The following is a 22,556-nucleotide window of genomic DNA, read 5'->3' on the forward strand; positions in this document are numbered from 1 at the left end:
TGGCGGGGGGGACAGTGTAGCTAAGAAAGCAGCGATTAAGAAGATGAAGAGTGGAAAGTTGGAGCGCTGGAGAGATGGGGAATGAAAGTCAGTAGGAATAAGACAGAGTACATGTGTGTGAAAGAGGGAGGGCAGTGGAGGGGTGCGGTTGCAGGGAGAAGAGGTGGAGAAGGTGGAGAAGTTCAGGTACCTGGGATCACTCTTATAGATAATTGTCAAGCTGTAATCAAGGGGATTCGTCCATGACAGAGAATTCATCTTTGTTTACAGACTCAAGTGTAGAGAAACAGTTGGGCAGATTTCCATTCAATTATGAACATAACTGAATAAATGTGGCCACAAGGAGGCGCCACATTCGCCTTGCTGGGAAAAAAAACATTTAAATCAGCTAACCAATTTTTCCAAAAAATAAAAAGGCTGGGCTGATCACTCTGCTCGTCCATCGTTTCCAGCTGGTGTTTCCTGGTAGAAAAGAAATTAGTGTTTTTAGTAATACAGGTAATAACACACCATTAAAACAATCAAAAAAATACAAATTCTTGTTTAGTCCAGTCATTAGGAAAGTAGAAAAATAACCCACCTGGTACAGATGAGCTGATGTGTGCAAAATCAGAGAGACAGATCAAGCTGAAAAGCATTGCAAATGACAGAGCAAGAGGACTTCCAATACCATTCTTTTTTATAATTTTTTATTATCTTTAAAATAGACATGGGTCAATCCAACAACTTTTTCCTATTTTCCCCAAACAAACGATACAACAGTCTAATGCAATCAAGTACTTTTTACATTAGGGGTGTGATCAAACAACCATATTAGATCTACATGAAGACCCAAAAAAAAAAAAATTACACCAACTCACATGCTGGGGTAAATGCTAACTATCTAGGTGCTTGTATCAGCGTTTCACTGTGATTAAGACTACTGGTCAGTCCTTTCCAAGCATAAAAGTGTACCGAATAATCTGAAACTTTATTATTAGTGCCGATATTTATATACGTATATTTAAAAAAAAAAAAAAAAAAGAACAGCCAGGTTGCTCTGGAGAAACATAATGGCACATGACAATTGAACGCTGAGCTGTTCTCTCTTATCCACACAAATTTCTGCAGGTCACTGCACGGCTTTTGCATGTAAAAGGGCAAGACGGCGAACCGCAGCTATTTGAATGTCAAAAGGATTCACATTAGGATGCTTCAGCGTAGTATCGCATAAACCACAGGTTCCCAAGTACCTCCCTCAAGTGCACAGTGTTTTCCCGCTACCATTAATTCAACTCACGATCTACAGAACTAGGTTGAACTGAGTGGGTGTAAAAGCAGGGTTAGGGTTTGAAATTCGCCAACAGGACCCAGGAACCCGTAGATACACGAGGTGTGTGTGAATGTAGACCAAACCCATACAGCATTCGTCATCTCAGCATATAAGGACACTTGTAATTATGCACATGATGGCATGCAGAGGTAAAAGTGACACCCGAAGCCTTGCAATTCATCCTTATGGATTACAGGTCTCATGACAGCATTGTAATGTCCACGGCTTTAAACCTTTAAACCTAGTTTGTAGTAGCGGACATTTATTTTTTTTTATATATGGTTGTAGAATTGATGCTCAAAGAACAAAGAAAGCCCATATTTAATAAACGTGGAAACCTATTTGACACAGATCCTTGTTTAGTGTAGTGTAGCATGTTTACTGCATTCATTGATTTTTAGTTAAAATAGAACCGATTTAAATTTATTCAAAATTTTTGCTGGCATTAAAATAGTAGATGGTTAAAAACAAGTAAAAAAAAATGAAATAAATAAAAATTATATTGGAGTGCCTAACAAAAAAATACTGCAGGAGCAGATATAATAAAAAAAAAAAAAAAGGCATTTCTGGTTCACAACGATGCCAATCTGTACGGCATGTACACACATTTTCCTTTTGAGAAGGAATATTTTAAGGAACACTTCAGCAGTGTTTTTAGAAAGCGGTGGAAGTTTGTAGGCGAACGTTTCCAAGTGGAAACAAACCCATCGAAAATTACGATTTTCTAAATGCCTCGCAGATCGACGTTAGTTTGGCTGTAAAGGAAAGCGGCGAGCTTTAATATGAACTATTTCCCAGAGTTTAAAGTTTGCGCGTTAATATGTTTTCAACAAATAATTAACAGGTAAAATAATGAACGTGTGTTAGTTTTTTTCAGTGTTAGTACACAATAACAGACAGTGCAAGAAACTCACATCTCTCACGGTGACGGCGAGTGATTCATCCCAGTACGCACCAAAAATTTGTACCTGTTCAGTTTTGAAGGACCATTGGCCTGGCTCCTGTGTCACTACGGACCTGCTCGGTTCTGATCTACCATGCTTAAGGTTTATAATAAGATGCTTGGTCAAAAAACTTGCCACATGTTGGTGTTCCGTTATTCAAACTTGTTTAGCCAAAGTATCCCCCCTTTAAGCTGAAACTTGGCCTGAATGAAGCAGTCATTCAGGATCTGCAAGTTCAAGGCTCTCTCACATCACAAGCACGATCATCATCACCACGGCAAACATGCCTTTAGTCCAATGCATTACAATCATTACTTATAACCTACCTGGCAACCTACTCCTAAATTCAGTCAAGCACACAAGAACAAGAACCGAATCAGCAAATGTCGAACACACCTTTGTGTGCTACATGTCGGTGCACAAAACCTGGGATGTAAAAGGAAAAAAAAAAAATACATTTGCTTTGCATATGCATGCTACACAGTTGGGTCTCTGTTTGCATAGGCTTTATCATCATCAGTGATGAATCCATTTTTTTTTTCTAGATATGAAATGTTTGAGGTGTTATATAAAATGGCCAGGGTACACAAACAGAAACGCAAAGCTGGACCATAATCAGCTTGGGTCTTAGACCTTATGATGTACAGTGGGCTCTTAACACACTGGAGTTGACAGCAAGAGGAAATTAATTTACATCAAACGCAACCGAGAAAGGAGAAGGAGCGAGATGCAAGGTTGCCAGACATCTTGTATTAGATCCCGATTCCAGAAGAACAAAAGTCTAAAGTGCGAAATAAAACAAAAGGTACCATTGCTGACATTACTTTCCAATCAGTCTAGACAACCCCCATCTGAATAGGTGTCCAGCATGTCCATGCGTGATATACTCAGCAGGAGGACCGTCAGGAAGGCACAGCTGGACATCCAGTGCATAGATAGTTCCTTCCCAAAAGGATGCAAGAGTCGAAAGATCACTGCAAGATGAATCCCGGTTGAGGAGCCATCCGAGGGGCAGATCTCTGTGGCACTGGTGGGGGGTACTGTGAAATGCAAAGAGAAGGGTAAGCGGGTTGGGGTTGTCTCGCTCGGGGTGGAATTGGTGGGTAAGGGGCAGCAGGGCAGACCATTACTGGAGCTGGCTGAGATTGAGGGCTGAGATTTTTGATGGGGGGTAGCGGAGGGGCTCTTCTGGGCTGTGGTGCTGGGGCACTATCGGGCTCATTCTGGAGGGGAGCAGGTGCGGATGCTATTTCGGGGTGACGAGCGACCTGGACAACCGTCGTTGGCGATTTCAGCACCAGTTCCTGAAGCTTCTCGATCTTCACCCTTCGCAGGTGAGCCAGTTTGCGCTTGCTCTGGTACTCATCGATAAAGCCGTCCAGGGGTACAGCGCCATCAAGGAAAGTGTCAGCCATGTTCTGTTTATGGAGGAAAGAGATTAGGAGGAAATGACTGTCAGCACCTTATTATTATACGCAATTCAAAACTATTTTCACCCTCTTAAAAGCTGTAACAAAGTGGATGCCAGCGGTCATCTGTGGCAACCTATTTAAAAAATATATCGTTTCCCATTATCTAATCTTCCTAATAAAAGCCTGGAAAAAACAAAGACAGAAATTCATCACAGAATATAACAAATGGGAGTATTTTCTTTGTTGACTTATTTTAAGTAATTACCCCTAGCTGATACATACCCTAACTTCATAAATTAGCCTATAAACTATTTTTTTCAGATCACTTTTCCACCAAAGGAGCTTTTTTGATATGAAAAACAACCTATTGTGAATTTTATATCTCTGTACTACTAGTATATCAGCATGAATAGCCATTACAGTGAGAACAAGCTTTTCTAGGACAGATTCTTTGTTCTGTGTACCAGTTATGGTTGGTAGTCACATGCTATCTCATGCTAATCCCCAATGGCCTTAAGAAGAATCTAATGTCTGGGAAAATGCCAAGGACTGTTACAGGATCTTGTGACAATTACACATCCGACCTAGAAAACAGAGCATTAGTACTGGTGCTGAATACCAGCAATGTTCATGTGGTTAGTGGTGGGTGGAAGTGGTTACCTCTGTTTCTTCCTCTATTTTGGCTCCTTCTGCCTGCAACAATGCAAGTAATGTATCCAAAGATGTGTTGCCAGACATGTGGTCTGTCAGTAGAGAGAAAAAAAATTTAATTATATTTTCCATCATCAAAAAGGATTGTACACAAAAGGGCTGCTATGGTGCCTAATGAAATGTTGAAGACCCCACAAAGGAGACAAAAATCTAGTCTGTATTTCAAGATCAAGATGAAGGTTATAATGGGATCCAGCATGTATTGTGTAAGGTTTGTGCTGCCTTATCGAGCCTGGGGCGCAGTAATGGACCAGTAACAAAGCCCAAAGTGCTGCTCAGGTTTCTGCCTAGACAGTTACATCTAAACCACAGGTCAATGATACAACATAGCCGAGTTTCTGATTCTGACGTTTGCAGAGCCCTTAAATGGACTAAAAGTAGCAGGGGCTAAAATGAGCAGCCGCTTAATATTAAATGAAAGTCTGATATTAATCATTGACCTTGTAATTCCCTCAATTAGAAGACTAAAAGCCTGGTATTCTTCTTCAGTTGACCAAGAAAGTGGTATAAGTATGTTCAAAAGTACAAGACAATGGTACCTTTGTCTGTTAGCGAACAACAGAACTTGTGATGAGTCATATGTAATTACATTGTGGGCAAGTACGGGTATCACATTCGCCTAAAGAAAGCTTTAACTTGAAATGGACCAACTGAAATCAAATCGGTGGAACCTTTCCTGCACGGAGCAAATACAAAAATAGGATGCACTAAGATGCTGCTCCTCCATAGGAACAGGAGGGCTCAGGAATTTCCCCTGGATATATGGGAAGGGGGTTTCCCCACTCCCAGCTTCTCAAGTCGGTGGCTATAATCTATCGCTGAATGAGCATGACCTACTTTCGATGGGAATATAGACTGGGCAGAACCAAAGGAAGCAAGTCTACAAGGTTCCCTCTTTGGATAGAGAAGTGACGTCACATAACCACAGCAACATTTCTTCTTAGTCTTTAGCAGGTACGTGCAATAGTAACATGGTAACTGGTACTGGGGGAACGTCGAACACTGTGCTTTTTTCTACTCGGACTACATGCAAATCTAGATGTGGTTGATGAGGAAAATCAAACTACCACCAGTCTTGCTGAGTGAAATCAGAACTAACAGATGAGTCACGACAGGTAAAGTTCAACTGAAAACTGAACAGTTCCCATCCTTTTGCTTACCCTCCTTTAAAATCACTTGTACTCAAAGTGGTTTTTTTTTTTTTGGACGCAAATAAATCCAAACATCACAATCTCTAAATGGTTTTTCAACAGTTTTGAGGAGTTCCCAGGGGTGGTGAGTGTTTGCTGGCTGCTTTTCCTTTACTCCCCAGTCCAACTCATCCCAAGCCATCTCAATTGAATTTAGATCAGGTGATTGTGGAGACCAGGTTATCTGATGCCACACTCCATCACTACTTCCTAAATAAACAGCTCTTACATAACCTAGAGGTGTCTTTTGGGTCTCTGTCATGTTAGAAAAACAAAGTGCAAAGTGGTGGGGTAGCCATGCTGGTTAAGTGAACCCTTCATTTTTTGACTAAATCACCAACAGTGTTACCCGCAAAGCACCACCACATCATCACACCTTCTCCATGCTTTACAGTGTGAACCACACATTCAGGAACAGTCTGGTAACCCTCTATATATAACAAAAGCATGGCAGTTCAACCAAAAATCTCAAGTTTGGACTCATCAGAACAAAAAGACAATTTTCTACAGATCTAATGTCAATTCCTTGTGTTGCGTGGCCCAAGCAAGTCTCTTCTACTTCTTGTTCTTCTGAAGTAATGCAATTTTGCCACGAAGGTCTGACTCACGAAGTCCCCTCAGAACAGTGGAGGTTTATATGCCTGCTCCTTGAACTATGAGAAGGATTTATGTAAATCAGCAGTTTCTGAGGCTGGTAATTCTAAAGAACTTTTCCTCTGCAGCAGAGGAAGTGGTTTTGGAGAGTGCAAAGTTCTTGAGTTCTTTTTGACTGACTAAACTTTATTTCTTGAGATTATTAAATCAACTTTTTTTTTCTTTACTCAAGTGATCCATGCCACAATATGGATTTGTACAGTATTTGTAGTAGCACTAATAAATTTGAAAACCATTTCAGGTAACTACCTCTTGAATCTGATAAGAAAATGTTTCGAGGTTGCCAAACTTACAAAATGTGTGTTCTTTTAGAGTTTGGATGTCTTAAGTAGTTATGAATTAAAAAAATCATTGCAGGAGAAGGTGTGTCCAAACCTTTGACTGGTACATGAGCTGGAATTGGAACCATAACTGCACCCCAGGACTCTTCACCTCACCTACATCAGTACCTGACTTTACTTACAACCCTTGTGGCCGAATGAGCGAAATCTCCACAAGCACAAATCTAGTGGAACGTCTTCCCAGTAGAGTGGCATTTATCAAAACATCAATTGGTGACTAAATTTGGAATTGAAGCTCAAAAAGACGCACAAACCGATTTTCTGCTCAGGTGTCCACACACTAACACAGTTCCCAACAATGCCACATTAGAACAAGATCATTAATGTAAACATAATATCACAAAATCTATTCATTACCCATGACAAAAGGGTAGAAAGTGACATTGATTTACACGTGTATCTGCCTTGTATCTGGATCTGAGATCAGAGGCAAAAAAAAAAAAAAAGAAATGAAAAGGAGAGCAGTGTTTAAGCAAGATGTTTGGAAAGAGCCTCCTGGCAACGACTGCGTCACAAGGATAATCAGTAGCGGCTTTATTTTTTCTTCATTCATGATACACACACGCACAGTATACCGGGTGTGGTGTGGATCTGAACTGTCACCTCGAGAGAATCCCAGAGTTAAATCGGCTATCAGACACCTAACGTCCCACAATTTTGCTCTCGTTGCCATTTTATTATTGATGAGTGTGCGGTAGAGAGATAAACATCGTCACGGAGGGTGAAGGAACCAACAAGGAGGTTGAGCAGAGACATAAAATATATATTTTTTGTATTGGGACATTACCTAGCGTGGACTTGCGAAGTTGGAAGGCCTCGAATTGTTCCTGCAGGCAGCGGTAGCGCTTCGTGAGCTCATTCTTCTGATGGTCTAATCTGGGTTGCAGCTTGAGGTTCTGCTCGGCCAGGCTCCGGTTGCTTGCCAGGATCGTTTCCTTATTCTGTTGCACCTCCTGCACCTGAACGTGTACACATACACACCATATTACGAAGCAATTCCAAATCCACCAAAAAAATCTGTTAAATTTTTCAAATCAAGGTACAAAGCGTCGTTTGAACAAAAGCGAATAAGGAATGCATGTATTATGTATTATAGTTGCAGTGGTGTCAAATTCAAATTAAAAAAATATTCTCTCAAATCTAATAAGCCGGAAGATGATTGCTCAATCTCAGGGACTCGGATGGTGTATAGACCGGATTCCACGTATAGAAGGATGATCCAGAGCAGTGTCATGCTGCCACAAGCAAATACTAATCTGGAAATTTGCATAAGGACTTCAGAGCAAAAGAAAAACTGAACATTGACGAGAAACTGAACTGAAACAAGGCGGGAACATTTCCAGAATAAATTCGATATAATGCAGTTATAAATGTGTTGAAACCCCATAAGGACATGTATGCATCATATCATTTATTCGTTATCCCAAATCTACAAACGGTCCCTATAAAATTGTGCATAGTTGTGGCTACTGTGTGCTGTAGATACTAACTTGTAAATGAAACTTGACACAAGTCAAGGAGAGGAAAGGAAAAAAAAAAAAAAAAAACACACCACAGTTAATAATTGGTGTTGTCGTTCCGGTTTCAGCGTAGCGAGCAGAAAAACAAGGAACTGAATCTTTTGATAAGCGGAGTAAGCGTACCACACTCTCCACTCATTGCCACTCAAACCACAGGTTGAGAACTAGCACATATATAAAATTCACACTGTCCTAACGCACAGGTACATTAGGTACAACAAAGGTTCTAGTAACGGATTAATCCTCAGGAGCGGTTACTTTTTTGGCACCTTTCGTTTTTAGAGTTCAACAGATTTCAAATGTGCCCCCATGAACATTTGGTGGAAATCGTACCCCATTTCAGAGCAACATAATCTCAGGTTCTTTTACAGCCACGTACACAGCCGTCACCACAATAAACGAACACACCTGATCCAGCTATTCAAGTTCTACCCAAGTTACATGCAGTTGACACTGAAACTGAAACGCCAGCTGACGGCAGATATCCGGGAGTGGGGGGAAGGAAAGTCTCGCTTCAGACGGCCCTGAGCAACAACGTCATCGTTCGTGCTGCGCTGACTCTCGTCGGTAGCGTGATAATTACCTAATAGGTCAGGTCAGGTGTGGTGTACGAAGGCCACTGGTGGTCACAGAAAGAAAGGGCACAGAGTCCCGAAAGCATCATGAGACTAAAGCAATGCTAAATCAGTGGGCTAAAAAACATTCAAATAATAGCTTACTCTAACCAAGAATCCTTGAGAAGTAATGCAGGGACTGATGTAGGTGCATGCAACATTTATACAAGGCTACCAATATACACTAGATACACGCAAGGTCCAAAGAAAGCGCTATATTCCCTCTGAACGTAGTGAATCCATCGACTGGCTGACCACAGAAATGTAAAAAGGATTTGTGCCATCGATCCTCACAAAAATATGCATTATGTGATTGTTCGCAGTAAAAAATATCCTGAGGTCACCCCCCTGGTGGTCACTTTGAACAGGTGGTAAAATTGTTTTAAAAACACGAACACTAAAAATAAGGCTGTGCTCAAAAGAGGGCCTTCAGTATATTTTGCACCCAGAGTTCTTTAACAATAACTGTACAGCATGAAAACAATGACAAAAATAAATAAATAAATAAATAAAAACTGTTCCACACATTGTACGTGAAGGAAGCACGGCTTCCTGTACGCAAACGATTCTGTTTTTCGGAGGCTTCAGCTATTCTGGTTTGGTGATTATCTACGAGCAGATGTTGCTTACTCACTTCCCTACGGCTTTACACCTCACGGCTCACTCATTTAAGGTTTTCGCAAGGACGCCTCGAAGGCCAAAAACGTGCGAAGCCAACGCAGTTAAACCGACGCATTTAACTATGTAAAAAGATTTTGGGTGTAGCGGTAATACGATTTCCTTCACATGAACTAGGAGACCCAAACCTGTTCCAGCCCTTGTGAAGAAAGCCAGCTTTTATAAGATCTGCTTTACGTCGGTTGGAAGTGTGTGGAAGATCTACAGAGCTCTGACTGCAACCCTATTAAACACCTTTGGGATGATTTGGAACGCTGATGGCACCCTAGGGGGCTCCTCACCTCATCAGGAATCCCCTTGTGGCCAACTAAAATCTCACAAATTTCCACAAGAACACATAAGAATCTGGTGAAACATCTTTGATGGGATGGGATGTTCAGTCATTGCTACACTTTAAACCAACTCACTGACACTAAGAACCTACGGCTATAGGTGTGTACTGTTACAGAGGCACGGGGCGTGTAAAGAACACGTCGATGAGGGCACCTTGTCACCACCTGACTTCTTTACTAGACGCTGTGATAAGTCGCATACTTTTCCATTTGCTCTGCACAAGGTACGCCCTTTTTTCAGGGTCAAAGCTTAACTTTCCATTCAAGCTCCAAACGTGCCGTGATTCTGCAAATCTCGGCCTTTGCTATATTTAGTGTCTCTGGTATATTAGGTCTCAAGAATCCAGTACTGGCTGCGGTGTGACATTTATTGAAGAAAAGAAAAAAAAAAAAAAGAAAAAAAAAAAGAAGGATGGGCCGTCCCCCGACTGCAAACCCTCTCCTAAAACACACACAGCTGAGCTTGTCGGCGAGCAGCTGGAACCCGTTTGGACGAAAATCAAGTGTAAACACAGGCGTTGGTGCGCAAAGCACGAGTGTCAGACTTCCAGCGTTTGGATGTTTTTTCAAAAAATCTCAAAGCTACAAATAAAATTAAAAAAAAAAAAAATATGTATACCATATAAAACGAACAAATTCTGAGAAATGCCTCCTTAGATCCTCTCCGTGATACCAGGGTGATTCATAGAACATCGTAATTAATCGTTGGCGCTTGTCTAGACGGTGGTATCGAAACCGAGCCGACTATTGACCCATTTCGAGGTGTGTGACTCCGCTAGGTGTGTTACGTGTGCACTTCGTTCTGTATTTCCTGAGAACTGAAAGCAAAACTACTGCACTTATTAAATCAAACACTCCACATACACAATTCTAATATCCTGGATATATCTGGATAGCTGATGCATCTTATTTCATTTAGCCACACCCCCCAAACCCAAATTACATCCAATCAACTATTAAAACATTTACCCACGGAAACCAGGGTCAAATACTAGTGCTTTTATTTATCCGGTCAAAAATTTGCCAAGCAAATGCGCTGTAGCCAAAAGAATCAGACTATTTAACCACGATGACGCTGCAATATGGTCTGGTGTAAACTGATGAGCAGATATCAGTCGCGAATTGAAAGGTTTAAAGGGCTATAATTGTATAAGTAATAATTGTATGAGTAATAATTGCATTAGTTATAGTAGAAATATATACGTTATAATTCGCCATTTGTGGTTCTCCCAAGCATTAAATCCTCCCAGGAGATCCAAACTTATTCCAGTAGGACCATGGAGATATGCTTTCCACGGGTTGGAAGTGTACAGTTGAATACCTTTGGGATGAATTGGAATGCTGACTACACCTCAAAATCACCTTCATCGAAACAGAAATTCACACCAGACTTGTGGGTTGGAGGACCAAAATCAAAAAAAAAAATCTAGAACATCTTTCCAGAAGGGTGGAGAACATTATATCCACAAATACGGAAATGTTCCGCAATACAGTCGAATATTATGACAATTAGAAGTTTGATTTACACAAATTAATAGATCGCTTCAGTTATTTACTTGGTTTTAAAGCTGGAATTTTGTGTTTTTGTTTGTTTGGGGGTTTTTTTAGCGTCTAAACAAAACTCCTCAAAAAAAAGTCATATTTACTAAAAAATATATATATATAATTTTTTTTTCTCGGAAATATTTATTTTAGTGGCTATCCAACTTTTAAAAAATGTCCCTTAAATTTACTACTTTTTTCCTGACAAAAAGTCAGATTTAAATATTATTTTTGTTTGTTTGTTTTTGTCAGTTGATCGACGGAAGTAGTGCGGTGTAGTAATTTATTGACGTCATAAGTGTTGTTTTTTGTTTGTTTGCTGCTTTTTACAAACACCAACCATTTCCAAACAACAAAATAAAATTGTGAATTATTTATAAAGTGTTTTGGAGTGTAAATAAAAACAAACAGGATATTTGGGTCAACTAACGCGTTTTTTTACGAAATAACTCGTGTAAACAAATTTATATCTTTATAGAACTCGAGAAAAACAAACAAACACTCGGACTGATACACGACCGACACACATTCCTTTGTCATGAGCAGGTTTTTGGAGGTTTTTGTTTTGTTTTCTGGATAATAGCAATATGGAAGAGAAGATCTCACCTCTTCAAGGTCCTGAACTATTTGGTTGAGCTTCTCGTCGTCTTCGAGCAGTTCGGACAGCTGAGCGATAGAGTAGGAGCTCAGCTTGTTACCGAAGCGAGCCATTTCTGGCACGACCTGGTGTCTTCTTCCCCCTGCCTGGCCTTCTTAAGTTTGCCAACACACACACACACACACACACACCCTGCTTTTCAAAGACCGGAAGACTACGGTCCGGGTTTCGGCTCCGTCCCAAACCGCACTCTTCCGCACTAAAAAGTGCACAAGTGTGAACAGTAAAGAAGGGAAATTCCCGGATGTTACCGGCATCTGGTATATTGTATACACATATATATATATTTATTGTCATTGTTACTGTTTTGGATTTATCTTTGATTTTGCATTTCTTTTTCTTTTCTCTGATTTTACATTAATAGTCGCTTTGGTCTAACATTTCTGAGCCGCCAGAGGTTTTTTTTATTTCACTGCAAATTGTATCCTGTGTCAAATAAAAATCTTGAAGCTTTAATATGTAGCTCTTCATCTTTTTTCGGTTTCTACCATTAGGGGGCGCCAAAGCGGATCATATGTCTCCATAATACTCTGTATGTCTTTTCCCTCACCACATCCATAAACCTCCTCATTGGTCTTCCTCTTTTCCTCCTTTCTGGTGGCTCCATCTTTAGCATTTACCATATATATATATATATATATATATATATATATATATATATATATATATATATATATATATATGGGTCTGGGTGGGTGTATAACAGGCCACACGAGATCTGGAACAGGCTTGGATCTCCTAGTTCAAGTCAAGGAGAAATTTCATGCTACTGCACCCGAAAACGTTGTATTGTCATGAATCATTTTTTTGTCTCTTTTTATTTTAAGATCGCATCAGACCAAAGTACACCTGATCATCACACCTATACTGTATGTGGAGTAAACAGGAAACCCAGCCAACAAACACTCCTCCTATGCATATTATCAACTAAGACATCATTCAGGTTCATTGTGAGGATGTTCAGTTGGATTATAGCCACTGGCCTCATGCTCCAATATAATACCACTGTCATACTCATTTATATGTACAGCATGTAATGCATTCAGTAGAGTTACAGTGATATTACATGATGTTTGTTGTTATGCTCTGATGGTTTACAGCATCTTATATAAGGTTTACAGCATTCTTTGGTTTATATGGATCTAGGATGAGCAGATATGACCTACACTCCATTGGAAACTGATTAAAGAAGAAGAACTGGCTGCTTCCAGAAGGTGGCATGTTTCTGTCATTAAATATTCGCACGAATTTTACAAATTAGGTGCCTACACACTGGGGCAATCCGACTCCCCGGAGTGCTTAAATGCCCTCTAAAAAGCTGCCCAGCTTGCCGTGCTTTAAGAATCGAGGTAGTTTTCATGGCTACACATATGAAACCCTGTGCCAAAACAAGAATACACAGATCAATATCTTGGGACGTTTTCGTCCCCGCTGCTCTCGTCCTCTTCCCGATTCCGAGGCAACTCTAAAAATGGCCGCGGAAGTTTCATGGTGCTTGGATCAGAACCCAGCATCTGCCTCTGGATGAGTCTGTAGTAAAGGCCGTGATGATCCATCAGCTCGTCGTGGTTGCCCTGCTCTGCCACAACACCATTGTCTAGCACCACGATAGTGTTGGCACGCTGCACCGTGCTCAAGCGATGGGCAATCACCAGGACTGTGTAGTTCTCCATGACAGTATTCAGAGCCTGCTGGACCTGCCAATATATAAATACAGTACGTATGTGTTTGTGGGTTCAAGAGTCACCATGTTAATAGAAACATTTATGAAGTGGTATCAAAAAGGTTGGAGACTAGTTTTAAAACACGCCAACAGATGGCAGCACAGGGCTGTATGCACAGTCACAGGAAGCACCGACCTTCATGTCAGTTTGCCAAAAGGCATTGTCCTGTGTACAATGGGAGCTGTGCAACTGGTGCTAATCTGACCACGTGTAAACAACATGGTCCTACTACTGCACCCACCCTACTTGACAAATTTGGCTCCTTGCCCTCACGAAGATGAAGAACATTCCAGAAATGGCATGCATTGCTGTGCAAGGGAATGATGATGGTGTGTAAACATAGATAAAAAAAAAAAGCGCTTTTTTTGTAAACAGAGCTATTATGGAAACTTTTTGATACCACCTCATGTCTTTAAGGTCCAAGTGGTGGACACAGATTTCTGGGCTCCGTTTCATCTCCTCCTCAGCAGGGATGTAAGACTTTATTAAAAAACCTACAGTATCCTCACTAGATGCTGGCCTAAGAACTGCGTAATGCAAAAAAACCCTTACAGGCAGGGTGTCTACATCAAAGACAAGGATTAAAGTCTTAACCCATACCATGTGTTCGCTCTCGGCGTCCAGAGCGCTGGTGGCCTCGTCCAGAATCAGCACGCTTGGGTTTCGGATTAAGGCACGAGCAATGGCCACTCTCTGCTTCTGCCCGCCTGAGAGCTGAGTTCCCTTCTCTCCGACTCCTGAAATGCGGCATGGACTGAGTAAAAGACAAGCAGAAAACCAAAGACAGAGCGCCTAACCTGCTGACTAGTGACTTACAGCTTGTGGTCTAATCAATGAGATCAGTCAATCCACACATTTGGACACTGTGAGATTTTTCTCACAATCTGGTCGTCTGGGACAAATTTCGAAAACCCTCAAAGAGTCCTAAAATCTGAGGCTAAAACCTGTCGTCTTTGATCGCCAGTTTGTTCACCAAAATCCGATTAATGGCAACCCAGTTGTCAAACCAAGAACCAAGAGGAGCGCCGAACACGATGACGTGATCGGCGCAACAACTTCAACCACCTCAGGGAAAATGTCAAAATGAGACCACAAGTTCGCTCTGTATACTGTCGTACAGTCTTATGACAACTGAGATTCTAAAGTGGACATGAGGATCATGTTTGTACAGTCTGACAAGCAACAATCGCAAAAGACTATTACAAATTGCATTAGGCTAAATCTAGCACTTGATGAACGGGATCTCAATCGGAGTAGTTCATTATTAATAAAGAACATAATTAATTAATGTTAATAATGTGGCGCATTCCTTATTCATGTGTAGAACTGTGACATGTTATTACAAATAATAATTAAGCATGTGGTGGCGCAATGCAAATAAGGTTGATTATGGTGCTGGTCCTGAACGGCTGCACAGGCACGTTTAAACACTCACCCGTGTCATAGCCCTTGGAGAGGCTGCAGACGAAGTCGTGAGCGTTGGCTTTTTTGGCGGCTGCGACTACGACTTCCCCAGGAGCGCTGGAAAGACCATAGGCAATGTTCTTCTCTACAGAACGAGCAAAAAGGACCGGCTCTTGTCCAACCAGTGCTACCTGAGTGAAGAATTGATTTTCAAAATGTTATTGTCATGTACCTTCGGCTTTGGGGTAACAGTTTGGAAAAGAATCACATGTGGCTGGAAGAGTATCCCAATACTTGTATCTATATGGTGTATATAGGTTTGCTAACAGACAACATTTGACAGATGTCTAAACAAATGAGTTCGAGTTTATTTTTGAACATAAAGATTATTCCAGCTAGCTTATTTTGCTGCTTTTCTTGAAAGGGAAGTACCTTGGAGTGAAGGTAGCCATGCTGGTATGTCTCGATTGGTCGGCCGTCCAGCAGCACCTGGCCTTGTTGAGGTGAGTAAAAGTTCTCCAGCAGAGAAACACAGGAACTTTTACCGCTGCCTGAGGGACCCACCAGAGCTGTCACCTGCCCTGGCTGGATACTGAAGGACACACTCTGCAAATAAAATGTTTATAAAAGGGTTGAAAGGGTGAAGTCATTAAGACCTAAGGTTTGCTTCAACCCCACATATCAAACTTTAGGTTTCTTAAAAGTATTTCTGTTAAAGAATAAGATTTGGGCTGTGAACACAAGAACACAAAGTGATACCTTGAGGACATCGGTCTCTGGGCGTGTAGGATAAGCAAATGTCACGTTCTTGAACTCTACCAGTCCTTGCAGCATATCTGGAGCTACCTGGCCGTCGAGACAGTGTTTGGGCTTCCTGTCAATATATTCAAAGACCTTCTCTGCAGCTCCCACACCCTGCATGAGACCTGTATAGACGGACGCAATGCTCTGTGGGCGCAAAAACAATTTGAGATTTGACGCTAAAACAGACACCAAATCTATTTAAAGATACATAATAAAGAATGTGGCTGTAAAATCATGGTATGTCTCACCTCCAGACATTCTCCAAGTTCAAGCTCATAGATAACAAAAGAAATGAGAGTTCCCCCACTCATCTGGTCTGTCACCACCAGGTGTCCTCCGTAAAACAGGATAGCCACCTGCAACGCCAGCTCTGAGATCTAAAGCAAGAGTAATACTTTTATTATTTATACATTCTTTCAGTTTGTTTGTCAAAACAATATTTTGTGTTTCCATTAAATTCATTCTGGTTCCACTTGGGTTGGGTTATGGTGAACTCTCCCTAACCGTAACCTAATCCTAGACCTAACCTAACCATTGGGTTGGAGTTTAATGAACTCTTAAACTAACCTAAAAAAGGAGATAAAGTTTTGAAGGACCTAAACATTTACTGAGCCAAAAGTGCTTGGATTCCTTTATCATTCTACGGCTCGGTATAGTAATTGCGTTCCTCCCTCACTCGTTATCATGAGACAACCTCATATCTCCAGGGTGAACTTTGCACCTTCACAAGTGGTAAAACCTACAGGTTTATGCACATGTGACTGGAAGGTAAAGACTTCAGCCAGCATAGATCTTCAGGGAGACTCGACTTTGTATTTGGATTATACCTTTGAAGCCCTTGTAAGTCACATTGTAAAACCAAATACACAGCAGTCTAATCAGGTCTCCATAAACAATTCATTTGAAACTGGGATTTTGTGAGTTTATATCCCAGAACCACCTCAATTGAAAACATTGGGTCTAAAGTTAATCAAATTTATGATAAGATACTTGACACTCACACAGCTGGACCACATGAAACAGGCGTAGGCTACGGCTTGCTTCTTGTTGAGGGCGAACACCTCCAGCAGCTTGCCGTAATAAGACTCGGCCTCGTGATCCTCGCCGGCGAAGCTGCGAACCGTCCGCATGGCGGAGATCGTCTCCTCTGCCACTTTGTTGGCCTGAGCCAGTGACGTCTGCACCTCTTTGGTGAGTTTCTTCGGGACAACATGGGTATATAGTTAACAGAGGGTCGATAGCGCATCGGTACCACAGGTTTCCGATGCGCTTACCTTGTAATACTCGCCATAGAGCTTGGAGAACACGGCGATGTACGGGAAGCCCATGATGGTGACCAGCGACAGCTTCCACGACATGCCGAACATGAAAACGAAGAATCCGATTGCCTTGACGAAGCTGCGCAGGAACAGGTTGACGTTCTGCGAGATGAGGTCACTCACCTGCGTGGTGTCCGCCGTGAGCCGGGACGTGATGTCGCCTATTTGGATTAAGGTTTTTTCTAGTCTCGAAGCTTTTTGATACCACCTCGTGTAATATGAGATATTATTGCTAATGGTGTTTGGTGTCAGTCCCCTCAGGCAAGACTTTGCACAAACCTGTGTGATTAGCGTCGAAGAATCCGATCTCCTGATGCATCAACGAGCGGAAAAGCAGGTTCCGCAGTCGAATGTTAAGCCTGGCGAAGGTCAGTGAGAACATGCCACCACGAACGCCAATGGCCAGGGAACTAGAAGTAGAGACTTGGTGTTACAGTCCACAGTCGCATCCATGGAACACCCAAATATACCTCATTCGAAATACTTTCGGTAAATATCAAAAATCGGTTTGGTCACACCATTATGGTGGTGGCCATCTTGGAAAAAGTGGAGTACCTTTCCAACACATGGGGTCCTGAACCAATACAACATACCTGATGACGGCCAGAACAGTGAGGATAATCATCGGTTTGAAGAAATATTCCATACTTTTATGGATCACTATACCGTCGATGGCTTTTCCGGTGAAATATGGGATGAACGCCTCGCCTGGAGAGACACAGAATGAAAAAATACATGGTAAGTGACAAAATCGTGCAATAATGTTATAACCCTTTATAAATGATAAATGTGTTATTATGAACCATGAATGATACATGTTTGAGAATATGAATACTTTTGATGGTGTGTTTAGGTGTATAAACTCACACACAGCTGAGAGAAGGAGAAAGAAAAAGGCAAGAGACAGAAGGCTTGCGTCCTTCTTACAGTACGACAACAGACGTCCAAGAGTGGCCCCGGAATTTGGCCTCGGTTTCACCTCTTTCTCTCTCGTCCCGCCCTCCTGTTCTTCTTCCTCATCCTCTCCTCCATCCACCAGCCTCTCCCTCTCTTCTACACCTGAGTCGGCAACGTCTGCACCGCTCAGAACTTTCCAGAAGAACACAGAACCCATTGCAGATATGCAAGTCCAAAAGAACAAGCTTAGGAACCAGGGGTCATGCATCAGATCGCCCATCTCGGAGAAAATCAGGAGCTTTGCAAGGGCGTAGGAGAGCATTGTGAGGCCGATGAGCACCACCAGAGTGTCCATGGATGCAACACGCTTTGGGCCGTCTTGCTGGTTCATCAGGACGCCTACAGACGCACCGATTAAGAGGCAGGAACGCCCCAGGAGGACCAGATACAGATCCAGGACCGAGTGCTGGATGTCAAAGTCTAGGATGTTGTCCGAGAATGAAATTGGACCAGAAAACTGGACGTAGAGGATTGTGGAGACCACACTGTCCACCAGGATGAAAGTAAGGACGCATCCAACAGCCACAGTCGACCTCATGATTGCACTTTTGTATTGGAGCAAAGACAGGAAGTCCGATCTCAGGACTTGGGATCAGCCGGTGCTGAGTCCAAAACGATCAGAAAGATAGCAAGCCCGATTCAGGACCATCTTGGTGTGGACCAACGTACAGATAAGAAAAGAAATAACCAGTGATCACGGAAGATCCTTTCTTTTAATACAAACCTGCGTAAGAATATTTGAATAAATTATGATAATTATTCATTAAAACGCTTCACAAAAGCGCTTTGATCTCTGCGTCTACAAAAAAAAGACGCTTGTTTAAAGTCCGGTTCGTCCCGAAACGCAGTTTCAAAGTCCGGAAGAGAAAATGAATGCGGCGTCTGAGCCACGCCCCCTCGACGCTTTCTAGCCAATCATATCGTTCTCAAACCAGCGCGGACACGCCCAGGCCCACACGAGGAGCTGTTGTTTAGTTAATACACTGTAAGTACCGTAGAATAACAGTTTTAGATTTTAGGGTTCCAGTTTTTTCCCCAATAAATACAAGATTTTATTTGGAATGATCAGAATTTTAAAAGCGATCAGAAAAAAAAAAATATATATATATATATATATATATATATATATATATATATATATATACACTGTGTGCACAATTATTAGGCAAGTGATTATTTTGACCATATCATCATTCTATCCATAAGTCCAAGCTGAATAAACTTGAATGCTTATTGGATTTAATGCATATCAGGTGATGTGTATTTGTGTAACGAGGGAGGGTGTGGCCTAAGGAGATCAACACCCTATATCAAGGTGTGCATAATTATTAGGCAGATTCTTCTCCTCAGGAAAAGTCAAAAATTGTAAAAAGTCTTTCACGGGGATGCAACACTCTTGAAATATCTAAGATATTGGGGCTTGATCAAACGTTTTGTAGCAAATAGTCAACAGGGTCGCAAGAAACGAACAAGAAGAAAAGACTCAAATTAACCGCCAAAGATTTGAGAAGAATCAAACATAAAGCTACCAGAAACCAATTATCCACCAGTGCTGCCATATTCCACAACCGCAACCTACCTGGAGTGTCAAGAAGTACGAGATGTTCAGTTCTCAAAAACATGGCCAAGGTAAGAAAGGCTGAAACCCGACCACCTCTGAACAAGACACATAAGTTGAAACGTCAAGAATGGGCCAAGAAATATCTGAAGACAGATTTTTAAGGTCTTGTGGACTGATGAGATGAGAGTGACTCTTGACGGACCAGATGGATGGGCCCGTGGTGGATCAGTAACGGACACAGAGCTCCACTTCAACTCTGACACTTCGATGCCAGCAAGGTGGAGGTGGGGGACTGGTATGGGCAGGTATTATTAAAGATGAGCTAGATGGACCTTTTCAGGTTGAAAATGGACTCAAAATCAACTCTCAGACTGACTGCTAATTTTAAGAAGACACTTTCTTCAAGCAGTGGTACAGGAAAAAGTCTGCATCTTTCAAGAAGACTTTGCAAGACAACGCTCCATCAAATGCATTAAAGTTCTTTACTGCGTGGCCAGTAAAGGACTTAAAGATAAAAAAAAACTAATGACATGGACCCTTCACCTGACTTCAACCCTATTGAGAACCTTTGGGCATTTCTAAAGCAGGAGATGTACAGTGAAGGTAAACAGCTCTCTGAACAGTGTCTGGGAGGCCGTGGTTGGGGCTGCCCAAAAAGTTGATTCTGACCAGTTCAAGAAACTGACTGACTCCGTGAATGGAAGGCTTTTGACTGTTATGGAAAAGAAGGGTGGCTTTATTGGATTTCTTTTTAAAATTTCAGAAATGTTTATTTGTAAATTTTGAGTTTGTTTATTATTCTCACTTTAACAGGTGAAAATAAACAAGTGAGATGGGAAAATCTTTGTTTTTCATTTAGTTGTGTAATAATTCTGCACACTAATAGTTGCTTAATAATGGTGTACATGTAGATAATCTCTTAAGAAAGCCCAAACTTCACTTTTACTACTAAATTGTTCAGGTTTGAGGGTTTGTTAACATTTTGGATTGACCAAGAGCATTGTAGTTGTACAATAACAAAATTTATCCTCAAAAATTCAACTTGCCTAATAATTGTGCACACGGTATATATTGGGACCCACTGATGTGTAGTTCTTCCAGAAGTTGGTGCCACACAACTGTATAGGAAACCTTTGGTGGTAATGAATGTATTGTTCCCTTCACTGGAACTAGGAGACCCAAACCTGTTCCAGCATGACTGAAAAATGTGCACAAATCCAGCTCCATGAAGATCTGTGTTACAGGAGTTGGAAGATCTTGCACCCATAATGAACATAAATTGGAACGATGCCCCTTCAGCTACATCAGTACCAGATTTGTATCTGAATTAGCATAAATCTACCAACAGCCCCCTCTAGTGGAACATCTTTCCAGGTAAACTTTTGGTACATGGTGTGTTTAATAGATTTGTATACCAGAACACACAGAAAAACCCAAACAGAAATGGATAAATGTTAGCGGTTTATTAACCTAAAAGCCAACATGATGGAAAAACAAATTCTGGGGAAAAATCACACAAAAAAAAACAAAAGACTTCAGTTCTTGAATCACTGAATTATTATATACAAAATACAAACTCTTACACATATTCATAATCATAAACATTTGCTGTTCCTCGTTCATTCATCTTTAATGCAATGCGCAGCCCCGAGAACAGCCGAAACTCCAGAGCAGCGTCTTGACACGCCGTGAGCACGCCAGACGTCTCGGACAAACGTCTCGCCATTTCGTATATATGTAACCGAGATCGTGGTCAGTGGACGTCAGGCCCCGGGAGCACGTACTCCAGCCCGTCCTTGCCCTCCTCGGAGACCACCTGAACGGCGCTGATGACCGTCTCGACGGGAAACGTGAGGAACAGTTCGTCTTTCGGTCGTTTCGGTGAGGGCGAGTCGTCTGAGGGGCACGTGGGCTCGGTGACTGTCAGGGTGATGGAGGACACGTTCCTGCTTTGCCGCTTTGCGCTTTTTTTCTCCTGCTTGTACGCAGCGGTCACGTTGGAAAAAACCTAAAAGATCAAGAGAGTGATTTAAAAAATAAATAAATTATTTAATTAATTCAAATAAATAAATAAAATATATACATACACACACACACACACAAGGAAGACGGATGGATGGATAGATTGGTTGGGGTTAAATGGATGAAGAGATGATGGAGAAATAGATGGCAGAAGGGATGAATGCAAAGATAGATTGATGGATGGGGGGATGAAACCAGAATGGAAAAATGAATGGAAAGATCGACAAATGAGTGTATATGGTTTTTATAAATGGATGGATGGAGGGATATAGGAAAAGAGATGGATGAGGAGATGATGGAGTGAGGTGAGAATGCAAAGATGGAATGGATTGATGGATAGATTTGGGGGTGTGGTTTATAAATGGATGAATGGATGGAGAGAAGGTTGTAGGGAAAAAGACAGATGGATCACTGGATAGATGGGTGGAGATGATGGAGGGAGAGATGAATGCAAATGTGGATAAAGAGATGGATGGATGGATAAATATGTATGTATCAAGTACCATCTGGTTGAGTTGACTCTGCTGCTGCTGAATGGAGGAGAGGAAGCTGCTATCTGGCTCCTCGTTGAGGGAATCGTTTCCAACATCTTGCTCATAGCTCGATAAATCCAGCTTGGTCTGGCGGAGGGAGAGATAAACAAAGAGTTATATATCACACAAGCACCCGGAAACGATCTTCTGACCGGTTCTTCAGCAGGAGGAACGCTCTGGAGATCTCAGAAGGCCTACCTCACCAGGCATGCTGGCTTTGCGGTTGAACAGCAGGCAGTAGGGCGTGAACTTGGTGGCCGGATTCACCGATGTCCTAAAGAGCGCCAGAACCGGGTCGATGAAGTCGTCCCACTCTGCCTGCTT

At 41.7% G+C, this 22,556-nt stretch overlaps 3 protein-coding genes across 4 annotated transcripts in view; all 3 read right to left on the bottom strand.

Annotated features, from left to right (window-relative positions):
• Positions 1–2,986: 2,986 nt before the first annotated feature.
• Positions 2,987–12,062, bottom strand: vps37ba (VPS37B subunit of ESCRT-I a). Of its 2 annotated transcripts, XM_046842091.1 has the most exons (5): positions 11,857–12,062; positions 7,352–7,523; positions 4,329–4,411; positions 3,381–3,674; positions 2,987–3,296 (listed from the first exon to the last, which is right to left on the bottom strand). In XM_046842091.1, exons 1-5 carry the CDS (start codon positions 11,959–11,961, stop codon positions 3,228–3,230), a joined length of 723 nt encoding a protein of 240 aa, XP_046698047.1. In that variant the 5' UTR covers positions 11,962–12,062; the 3' UTR covers positions 2,987–3,227. The 2 variants fall into 2 exon arrangements, with proteins under 2 accessions (XP_046698047.1, XP_046698046.1); XM_046842090.1 differs by having other exon boundaries at positions 2,987–3,674; positions 11,857–12,061.
• Positions 12,063–12,707: 645 nt separating this feature from the next.
• abcb9 (ATP-binding cassette, sub-family B (MDR/TAP), member 9) lies at positions 12,708–18,981 on the bottom strand. The gene is made up of 11 exons (XM_046841106.1): positions 18,027–18,981; positions 17,753–17,867; positions 17,439–17,569; positions 17,115–17,320; positions 16,842–17,039; positions 16,089–16,217; positions 15,796–15,984; positions 15,469–15,642; positions 15,068–15,227; positions 14,233–14,369; positions 12,708–13,605 (listed from the first exon to the last, which is right to left on the bottom strand). The coding sequence occupies exons 1-11, from the start codon at positions 18,652–18,654 to the stop codon at positions 13,312–13,314; spliced, it is 2,361 nt and encodes a 786-aa protein (XP_046697062.1). The 5' UTR covers positions 18,655–18,981; the 3' UTR covers positions 12,708–13,311.
• Positions 18,982–21,125: 2,144 nt separating this feature from the next.
• The window catches only part of zgc:113436 (uncharacterized protein LOC503528 homolog), a 4,094-nt gene continuing 2,663 nt past the window's right edge, over positions 21,126–22,556 (bottom strand). Inside the window, exons 6-8 of the mRNA XM_046842252.1 lie at positions 22,431–22,556; positions 22,203–22,319; positions 21,126–21,685 (exon numbers count right to left, since the gene is read on the bottom strand). The exon at positions 22,431–22,556 is cut by the window's right edge and continues 114 nt beyond it. Of these exons, the coding sequence (XP_046698208.1) occupies positions 21,431–21,685; positions 22,203–22,319; positions 22,431–22,556 (498 nt within the window). The 3' untranslated portion in view covers positions 21,126–21,430. The remainder of the gene's footprint in view (positions 21,686–22,202; positions 22,320–22,430) is intronic.

Source organism: Silurus meridionalis, chromosome 27 (assembly GCF_014805685.1).
Source record: "Silurus meridionalis isolate SWU-2019-XX chromosome 27, ASM1480568v1, whole genome shotgun sequence".
NCBI classification, from domain to species: domain Eukaryota; kingdom Metazoa; phylum Chordata; class Actinopteri; order Siluriformes; family Siluridae; genus Silurus; species Silurus meridionalis.